Source organism: Amblyomma americanum, chromosome 9, assembly GCF_052857255.1.
Source record: "Amblyomma americanum isolate KBUSLIRL-KWMA chromosome 9, ASM5285725v1, whole genome shotgun sequence".
In the NCBI taxonomy this organism is placed as follows: domain Eukaryota; kingdom Metazoa; phylum Arthropoda; class Arachnida; order Ixodida; family Ixodidae; genus Amblyomma; species Amblyomma americanum.
Genome location: NC_135505.1, coordinates 27227482 through 27238048, shown reverse-complemented (window position 1 = coordinate 27238048; position 10567 = coordinate 27227482). Strand labels below are relative to the sequence as shown.

General features: G+C 45.3%; 1 protein-coding gene across 2 annotated transcripts in view; it reads right to left on the bottom strand.

Moving 5' to 3' along the window:
- Positions 1 to 1048: 1048 nt before the first annotated feature.
- The window catches only part of LOC144103929 (atlastin-1-like), a 34815-nt gene continuing 25296 nt past the window's right edge, over positions 1049 to 10567 (bottom strand). For both annotated transcript variants that reach the window (XM_077636650.1, XM_077636651.1), the window contains exons 9-10: positions 7551 to 7792; positions 1049 to 1271 (exon numbers count right to left, since the gene is read on the bottom strand). In XM_077636650.1, the coding sequence (XP_077492776.1) occupies positions 1169 to 1271; positions 7551 to 7792 (345 nt within the window). In that variant the 3' untranslated portion in view covers positions 1049 to 1168. The remainder of the gene's footprint in view (positions 1272 to 7550; positions 7793 to 10567) is intronic.

The window sequence follows — 10567 nt, the reverse complement described above, 5'->3', positions numbered from 1 at the left end:
CATCTGTAAAAACTTGCCAGGTTAACTACCAGATACGCTTCTTCTGTATCTCTCTTCCTCTCTCCCATACCTCTTAAAATTGTCCTGGACAAAAAAAAACGTTCATCTGTGCACGGGTATCTTGAGTCAGCGTGATTAAGCGCGCAGATAGAACAGACACCGCGGCGTGAGTTGTGCACATGCCTGTTCTTTCTACTTCCTTGTCTCCTTCTAATATTTTTCTAAGATGCACCGCAAAGCTGCACTGAGCCTGGACGCGGAGAGGGGGACACTATCGACGTGCTCGATGCTTTGGTTCGGGAGACTCTTTGCAGCCAAACCGCTTTGTTGTAATGTATGGCTGAGAATAAATTATGCTCCAAGACCCTTTATTCTAGTATGTTTTTGTGCCTACGACACGTGAAAACAAAGGGGTAGAGTACACTTGCGACGTAGGACAGATCGCAGTTGTATTACCTTTCGGCATCTGGGTGTAAAGCCATACACGAATGCATATGTATACGGGTTCGCCAACATCGCGAAAACTTTTTAAGTCTGCCATTGGTTAATCGCGATTTCACTTCAAAGGAACATTCTGAACACAAGAACGGTTCGCGAACGTGCCGCCTTAATTTCCACCTTGGTCCCTAACCTTAAACTGGCAATTGCGCAAACTGAAAGATGCATGCATTTCATGCACCGTTAAAGATAATGTACTCGGAAGGCATATGGCTGGTTGCTTTGGACTTTTACCACGAATTTCATACGCCGGGGCCAATTTAGCGTATCGGCTGAAAACGAAGAATGACCGGAGATTGTCAGAAAGTACATTAATCGCAATCGTATCAGTGCCTCGAGCTGGAGTAGGGAAAGGGGGCAAATTCAATGAGAGCGCGGTATTGAAGACCAAAATGTTGGCGGGCCGCTTTATTTTCTATTTTGTCGCGTAAAATTGTTGACCATTAGTCCAAGAAAAGGCAGGATGAATTTGACTGGTGGATGTTTGGAAGACCCATCTTCAGCAAGGGCGGTGCAGCTTGTTCTGCACATTGCGAAAAAGAAGGAGAGCTTCATAATGAGCTTCTTTATTGCATTATAAGAGTAAGAATAAAAGAAACAAAGTCATTTTTGGAACAAAAAAAGAGAAAACTGCTTGCTTGCTTGCTTGCTTGGTCAAACTTGTCTTTGCTCACTTCTTGGTGCATTTGTCGTCGCGTGTGGGAGGCTTTCTGCCAGCTTCTTGCAGGTGAACCAGGTCACTTCTTCCAGTGGGCACGACTTCTCCTTCGTCACTGAAACAGCCAACGTTCTGGTTATCTAAAGAGACCATGACGTTATTGGCCAACGCAAGCTGTGCATCGAGTGCATCGGCACTGCATCGGCACTGCATAATTATTTTTCAAAAACCTCTACGGGATCCGAAACGCTGAACTGCCACCTTAAAATGGTCAGTGACCTTCAACTTGTTCAGTATCATGACTGACCGGACGAATTGTTGCCGAACTGTAGACTAGGAAAGATTGTGCCGACATGCACACCTTTCTGAGCAGTATAGTCAAGTATAAAAGCACTAAATTGTTAGATGTGCGCCTTGTTACTACCTGAATTTGATTAGGGTAAGTCTAGCCTACGTACAGCGTAGATGTCTGTTAGCGGGGATCAAATCAGCACGAGAAGAAAAAAAAAGAATTGCGAAACGAGCACAGGCATTATTCAAGTAAATAGGTAAGGGTAAAGCGTGCGGAATGTTTCAAGGAGAAAAATTTCTAACAGCAGAAAACTTGTTTTCCAATACCCACCTAAGAACCGTGAAAGAATAGTGAATAGGAATCGCACTTTATATTTAACAAGCCTGGGATGGAATATATACGTTAACGAGAACCGTAGTTTCTGTTGTGTAATTATGATTATTTTTGAAGCTCTTAATATTAGATATATAAAAGTGATAGTGAGAATGCTCCTTACTTTATCTTTATTTTTATGAAACCTTGGCTGGCTCTTGTTTTAGATTTCAAATTCAAGATTACTTTTCAATGTCTCTTTCACGGTCTCCTCACCGTTTCATAATATTGGGATGCTGTTGGTTGCTTCCATCTAATGTTCTTACCAGAAACATGATTTCTATATTACTGATTACATAATGCTGAATACGTATGCCCTGGAAAATATGATGTATACATTGATTGAGAGCCCCAAGCAAAAATCCTCTTATTATGCATTAATTGGTGTCTCCATAGAGAGAAAAATATAAGTGACAACACTATTCGGGATTCTTGAGGCTGTTTAGATAAATCAGAAGTTAGCGATACTAACGAGACCATATTTCACACCTCAAGAGCTCTTGAATTTGAAACATGATATTGTCTACCAGGAAGCATTGGTACTTTAATATTACGTGTTCTTAATTCATTAAAATGCACTCATGCAAATCTCGCGTTAGTTTAAAGAGCAATTTTCAGTGGGGAGACAAAAATGTGTGGATAAAAGGGAGTTTTTAGCTGAAAAAGTAGCTGAACTGTTTAACGGATATTTAAAACATTTTTTTACTTGAAGTAGTGCTTTTGATGTGCCAGCGTGACCCATCATTTTAATAAATTTATTGTCACTTCTTAATGGGCGGTCTGTCTGCTTCCTGCAAAAAATAAATATTCAGAAAGGCTTCCACCCTGACCACATTACCAAGGGTTTGTAAAAGCATACGCCAGAGGCCTCTCGACGATCCGCAAGAGAGAGGGTTTATTGACGGGAAAGTCAGAGAGGTTGGCCCGAAAAAGAAGCATCTGGCCTGCTACTCTGCACTGAGGAAGAGGAAGAGGAGAAAAAATTTGGAGGACGCTTAAACTTCGTCTTTAAGAGTGAGACGCGACAGCGCGTTGCAGCGTTTCCAGGGAGTGCACGGAACGCCTTCGCCCGTTCGGCGCGACGCGCGGCCCATTGGACAGTTTAAGGAAAGGACGCCTGTCTCACATATCTCAGTGGACACCCGAACCAGGCCGTGAAAGAAGGAAAATGAAAAGAAAATTGGTTTTAAGGAAAGGAAATGACGCCGGTCTCAAAATTTTCGCTGGACACTCGTACCGCGCCGTAAGGGAAGGAAGAGGAGGCTGAGGAGGAGTGTGAGGCGGACGATTTTTCGCTCACGGTAAACGCCGCCGACGCCGACACCGTCTTTTCTGCTACACGAGCACCTTAACGATGCCGAGCTAAAAACAGGACACACAGCTGTGTTCGTCCCACTTGACACGGGGCATGCACACAGCTGTGGCAGCTCGGTATCGCCAGATCGCCGCGCCGCCGCCTGTAGCTGCTGCTCCGCAACACGTGGCTGGTCACGTGACCAACCACGTGACGACCCACGTGATCAGTCACGGCGCCGCTCCGCCGGCGGCTGCTCCACACCACGTGACCAACCACGTGACAGCGCGACGGCGCAGCCACGCTGAAGGCTCGAAATGCTACCTTAATGTAGCTATCGCTACAAAAGTATACTACAGATTGGTGCTTCTACCATACCTAATCGGGTTTAAACTTTAAGCATATAAATTTTTAGAATAGAGGATAATTCTAGACACATCGATAAAGGAAAAGCAAGTTTTGACAAAGTGTAGCATCGCAAACTTCTTCATATATTTAAATTATTGGGCTTCATTCCTATATTTTCTAATGTTCTTTTTAATAATAGATCGGAGTTTGCCGCACTGAATGGAACTTTTTCTGAATAAGTTATATTATTCGCATATTTCTCATTTCATTGCTATAAAGCACATCCTTTCCTTAGCGTAAGTGAGTGATATCCATCAGACCCCATCTTCCAGTTTTTAGCAAAATAGTTGCTGCCGAAGAATTGCGTAGTTTTGAAGAAAAATGCGTAACAAACTACCCCTACCTTCAAAAATCGTTAAACAGGAATCTTCACTTAAAGAACGATTAGTTGTACTATACGTGAAATTTCAATTCTTACGAATTTATCCTCCTGAATTGTGCTTGCATCAATTTCAACTCGTTGCATACACATGGGAACTCCTATTACCCATCGCAAAACATTGAGTACTTATATGTCGTAAAGCACAATTACACTCCGTTACTTCTTGGACAAACAAAATTGCAGCGCATTTCCTTGCTTCGCAAAAGCTTTGTCAAGCAAAATTAAGATTATTTCTTGTGCATTCGTTAAACACTCCAATACGAAAGGACCTGCCGGTGGAAGGAACAATGTCTACAACCGGTTTTTGTAGCAGGAAATGCGAATGAGAGAAGTTTTTAATTCAACAACTTCTCTTTGGAAGGTGCCTCCTGCATGCATTTTTGCACTAGGTTTTTATTGCTTCTTAATAAATATATTTTTCCCGCGGCAAAAAAGCTTTTTGCCCTCTTAAGCATATCGCATTGTAGACTTTTGTGTTGACGGCGGTCTTTCTAAGAATATGTGTTTTGTTTCATTTTCGGAATAAGAGTTGTCACTGCGTGCGCAGGACCCTTATGTCACCAATTAAACGTACAAGTTTGATAAGTAAAGATCGGAGACCAGGTTAAAGAAGTCTGATGGCAATATGGCGGTCGCAACCGAAGCAAAACAGACCGTTGAACGCAGATAGAAAAGGCATTTGTCCTAAGTAGAGATATCCGTTGCAAAAACTAAACATTAAACAAGGATATAACACATTTCTTATCTTTAATTTTGAGAGATCATTGAACTTAATATTATGTAGTGCTCTGTAAGTCTGCATGACTTCTTTACGATCCTTATTTCTTGATACCCGCAGCAACGACTGTGGCACTCAGAGAATATAAATTTTCCGGCACTCCATTCCAACTCCTAATCTCAAGAACGAAACAGACGCTGTGGTGACTGCTGTGAGACGGGATGCCAGTGCACCCTGGCCGCAGAAATACACGCAGAACAAAAGAACTCTCCTCGACGACACCGCCGCTAGTGTGAGAAAATGGCTCGCTCTTTAAAGCTCCATCTTAGGTGAGAACAACATCCTCGTCATTAGAGACGGCTAATCTCTCAATATAGGGCAACTTCAGTTTGCATAAATATGCATTTATTGACTAGTCCTGGTAGAGGCAGAAGGCCCACCAAATGATATGGAGGCGACACTTAAACAGCGCTTTAAGATTGTGAGGGGATAGCGTATTGGGTTAATTCCCATTTGCAGGAGGTCATTCTCTACTTTACCGCCATAGATCCCTGGGGGTCCTCATACCTCTCCTGGTGCAGCGATACAGCGATGCGCCACTGCCCTGCGATGAAAGGTGCTCCCAGTGGTGGGCCTTGTGCGACTAAGGTTGCTCTTCCCGATTGACCAGTCATTCATCAAACTGCCATCCGCCACGGTAGTGAACAGTTTGCTCGCTATTCGGCGGCCAGGTTGTAATGACACTGCAAGCTCACGTGATACCGGAACTTTCTTAACAATGGGGTCTTTTAGGCTACAGCGTTAAACACTGCGCTATGGATTCCAAGGAAATATGCAAAAAGTTGCTAGCATGGCCGTTTTTCCTTTTCGTGTACCAGGTGTCCGTAATAAGTGTTACCACGTTTTCGAAAGAGAGTTATTGTCCTAGGCATGCAAAACCAACTTAGTGGTGTTGATATTCGCTTGTCCTGATCGATGGTATTTTTTTCCTCTGCAAATAAGCAAATAATTAAACGTAACTAGCTGCCTTTTTAAATATTCGGTTCGGGAAAAAGTGTGAATTCGAAAGTTGCAGATCAGCTTGAAAAACGGACGGCCAATATGTTTGCAGCAAGGTTTTGCTTCATCATCAGCCTGACTACGCCCAGTGCAAGACAAAGATCTTTTAATACCTCTCGAATTAATCCTGTCCTGTGCCTGTTGCGACCACCCTGCAGCACCTCACTACTATTTGTAAACAGCTGTCCACATCTGAGGCTGTTGCACATTACTTTGCTTTTATGCATATTAATTCTTGAGATCCACCGTTCTGTTCTGCCTGTCTAACTTACTCATCATGTTTCGCAGTTCATCACGTGAGCGATGCACGAAATTGGAAATCTGCTACCTGACAGTTTTGCAAACTGAGCTCCCAGGAGTGATCAAAGATTTTTAAAAAATACGCCTATCTAATACCCCTCGTCCACTTAAAGCGCAGAGCCCTGTCGAAGAGAGCGTTCTGGAAAGAACCGGATATTTTTTTCTCTGAGAACGTATCTTTTAGCGCTCAGAATTCTTTGTTAAGTGCAGTGTGCATAAACAGGGTCTACATCTTTTGAAATGATACCTTTTTTGGAGCCAATATCTAAAAAGTTAACTAGTTAGGCCTACCTCACTAACTATGCCGAACAAAAAAGCACTGTGGCCAAGCCACTCTGGACAGAATTAGTATCACTGGACTGTGACATTAGGCTTTATTTCAAACCTTAGTTATACTTAGCTGGGAGAGCCCGTACTTCCCTAGAATAATGAGCCCCGTCTTTTCGAGCATTCTATTGACTGTTCCGTGGTTTTCCTTCTATTCTATATGCAAGTGCATACTCTGTATATTTAGCGTACTACATAATATTTACGGATACATGTTTGCGCATTAGTTTTCTTTTTTCTGTCACTGTTGCCATTTTCGCCTTCGCTTTCCATCTATGCACTCTGTATACCAAATCCACTAATATTCCCTCGGCGCTGCAGGTACACGAATAAATGGATAACGAATTGAGCTTAAACGGTTCCATTCTTCGCTCTGCACGGCACATTGGGCATTTATCCTTGAGGCGTTCCTCTTCTTGGAGGCTCCAAGTCTTTCATCGATGGACCAAACCCGAAAGTGTCGTTAACTAGACACGGGCGTTGCCCTCTGCTGCTATGTTTGGCATGCCATCAAAGGTTATATATAAGCTCCGAGTTCATTTCTTTTCCGTGATTCCTTCCTACTCGTGTTGCCTACGGGCTTAGAGGGTGAGGGCACATTACTACATATGGAAGGAAATCTGCGGCTAGGTGGTGGCTCAGGGCAAGCCTGAACTGATGGTGCGGCTTTGTCATAAACAAAATAGGTGCTCCAAGTATGGTGGCTTTTTACCCAATGGGCTGTTTAGGCGCACTGATTTCCGAGAGACCTTAGTGCATGTGTGAAATGTGGATTGCCAGAACTGAAATGATTCTTCAAAATGCATTTGTCCGCTCCGCTTCAAGCTGTTCATTGATTTTCTCATATTCTCAGTGTGTTCTGCGAATCGTGAGCTCGAGCCCAACTGTCTTCCTGTACGTTAAGCGCTCTTTGTCAGTTCGTACCTTGTTTTCAGGTGCTGTCAAAAACATGGCCCTATATCGCAACATTAGGAAAGAGAATTGAAGAAGGCCTTCTTTACTTTACGACATAGTTAATTCGAAGTACTAGTGAATTTTTTTCTCGAATGCATGTGCAGTTGTTTTTGTATGCTTGCTAATATTTGTTCAACTGGTTCAATTATGGAAGATTAGGTGCTCTGAAAAGGGGTTTGTCTTAAAATAGAAAGGACTGTAAGTTTGTTCCACATTTGAGCAGCGGTACTTTCCGATGTATTTTTGCTGGTTTCGATATTGAATAACTCACAAAAAAGTGACACTCACCATGGAGCGATTGCAGTGCCGACTCGTTCGCCAAGAATGCTAGAAGCCAAAGTCAGTCCAAATCCTGGCAAGCTGGCACAAACTCTTAAGGCCGTAGTGATCGCAAAAGCGGGGCTGAAAGGTGCAGAGAGAATCGCTAGGCCGACAGTAGCAATAATAGTGCTAAACAGCCCAATCATTCTTCCTTTGTAGCTCTTCTGATCGTTCCTTCTTTCGAATTCCTCGAATGTTTTGTCGATCATCTGAAAGACACAATTTAAAAGGTCGTGCAGTTACTTCACACTGAAAGACCAACATGGTGCCTTTCTTGCAGCTGCTCTGCGGCAGCTAATTCCTACAACGCAGCTGTGGTGCACCTTTGCGCAGCTCATGTCTGAGCTGCAAAAGTAAAATATTTACAGGATGTAAGAGATCCTGTTGGCTGCACCATCATGCCGAATCAGAGTCACAAATAATAAGGAGTATAAAATAAAATTATGAAGGAAAGAGGTGTGGAGAAGAAGGCGTGGATTAACCGAAGAATAAAGAAGATGAAGCATTCGGCGAGCTGCAGAAAGATGATAGGTTGAGAAGCATCCGGTGAGGTGGAGGGAGATGATTGGTGTAGAAGAGAAGAAGACGACGACAAGGCTTACGTGGACTAACGCCAAGGCTATAAAAGGGCGAGGAGAGCGAGGCACGGGAGCGAAGAACACAGAAGCGGAGACTCCGGCGGGTCAGGGACGCTTAGGCTGGAAGAGAGCGACGCAGGCTACTGCTCCGATGAGCTCGCGTTCTACGGCTTCGCATCGTGGACTTCCTGCCGTTCCTGAGCCCATTCCGGGGAGTAAACGGAGGACGCTACCACCTGCTACGGCCAGGCGTCTCTCTAGCGCTGTTGCCACCCATCCGGTTGGTGCCCCCAACGCCAACAACTCCGCCATCACCTCCACGGGCGCTTAGACCGGGACCTTATACGACGCAGCCAGCGACGCCGCCAGCGACGCCAGCCCAGGCATGTCGAACGCCGCCTCGACGCCGGCTACTGGATACATACAACGCCGCAGCCGCACCGAACCAACCGTGAGCACGAACGCCGACCGCTAAGAGTAGGACGCTAGTAGTAGACGCTGGCAGCGGTGTTCCCGGGTCGTGTGTATTTATAGTGTTTGTGTTTTGTGTTAGCTTTGTTAGTTTTGTGTGCTAGTGTGTGTGTCACTTAGGGTGCATTAAATGTGCGTCTGTGTGCGTACACCTGTTGCCTGGTCCATTCTTTTGGTCCGAGTGTTCTCTGGGGAGATCCGTGACAAAGATAAGTGGCGAGCCTGTGCAGGATTCATTTCCTCGTTTCCTTTTTGCTTTGTCTCGGATCTTTCCGATCTCTCGGCGGCAGAAAGAATGTACTTGGCAAAAACGTTAAAGCTGGCGCTCAAGCTAGGGTTAAGCAATGAAGAGGCGATGCGTCTCTATGACGAGGAGGGAAAGAGGCAGAAAGAGGAGGAAAAGAGGCAAAGAGAGAGGAGGCAGATAGCAGAGAGAGGAAAGGGCGCAAGCACGCGCAGACACTCGCGAAGCAGAAGAGCGCGAGGCGAAAAAAGCTCGCGAGGCAGAAGAGCGAGAAGAGAAAAGAGCTCGCGAGGCAGAAGAGCGAGAAGATAGAAGAGCACGCGAGGCAAAAGTACAGGAGAAAAGAAGGAGAGAACGGGAGAAGGAGTGTCTTTTTTGGAAACAGGCGCATGTCGCGGGAGGATATGAGGAGATCACGGACAGTGATCAGCGTTCCTTAGCGGGTACAGAATCTCCTTGACCGGCCAGAATTTGTCCAAGCAAGCTGACGGCTCCCTTCGATGACAAAAGAGATGATCTGGACGCATATCTGCAGCGATTCGAGAGGATAGCTTTGGGGCAAGGCTGGGAACGCAGTGAATGGGCCACGGAATTGAGCATGTGCTTAGTCGGAGAGGCGCTGAATGTGTTTGGAAGAATGTCTGCTGCTGATTCCATGGACTACGAGAAAGTCAGAAAGGCGATCCTCCAAAGATTCAGGCTTACGGAAGAGGGTTTTCGCGAGAGATTTCGCACCGCGAAACCTTAAGATTCGGAAAGCGCTAAGCAGTCTTCCTGCAGGTTGACCAACTATTTTGATAGCTGGCTTGATATGTAAAACACAGAAATGAGTTTTGAAGGGGAGCGTGACAAGCTGGCCACAGAGCAATTTTTAGCATGTTGCAGCTCAAAGCTAGCGCTATTCCTGAAAGTTGTGTTCATTGGAAGAGTTCGCCGACACTGCAGACCAATTTCTCGAGGCTCAAAGGCTAAAAAAATTCGATTAAGGCAAAGGAGGAAACCCAAAAGATCAGAGACAGATGCGGCCAAATCAAGTTCATATGGCGGTGCATCTAGGGCGCCAGTAAGGTGTTTCCTCTGCGGCAAGGTGGGACACCGTGCAGTTGACTGTCGGACTAGAAGCGCTGCCCAAAAAACACAGGTTTTGTGTCAAGGTTGTAAAAGGAGTGGTCATACTCAGGATGAGAGCGGATAGAGAACGAAGGACCGAGCTGCATGCCTTGTCGACTCTAGGGTAGAACTTGTCACGCCACCTGAAGTTCCGCAGCTGAAAGGAGAGCAAACGCCGCTGGAAAATGAGGCGGTGTGTGGAACACCCAAGTCTAAAGCAGCAATGCCGGTGGTGGATGGCTAAATAGGGGACCGTCCTATAATGGTGCTTGGAGACAACAGAGCCAACACAGTTTTGGTTCGGAGAAGCTTGGTGAAGGACGAGAATCTTACAGGGGAAGCGTCAGCCGTCTCTCTTGTAGATAGCACAGTTAGGTACCTTCCTGAATCCAGGATTCTAGTGTCCACATCATATTATACTGGGAAGGTAGTAGCAAAATGCGTAGACCAACCCATCTATGATCTCAACTTGGGAAACAAATGGGTGCAAGAAGTGTCAAAGACCCCGATCCCGAGTGCAGGACGCTCGACATTGAAGGACATCCAAAGGAGGAAAGGCCCGCGACAGCTCAGACGGGTGC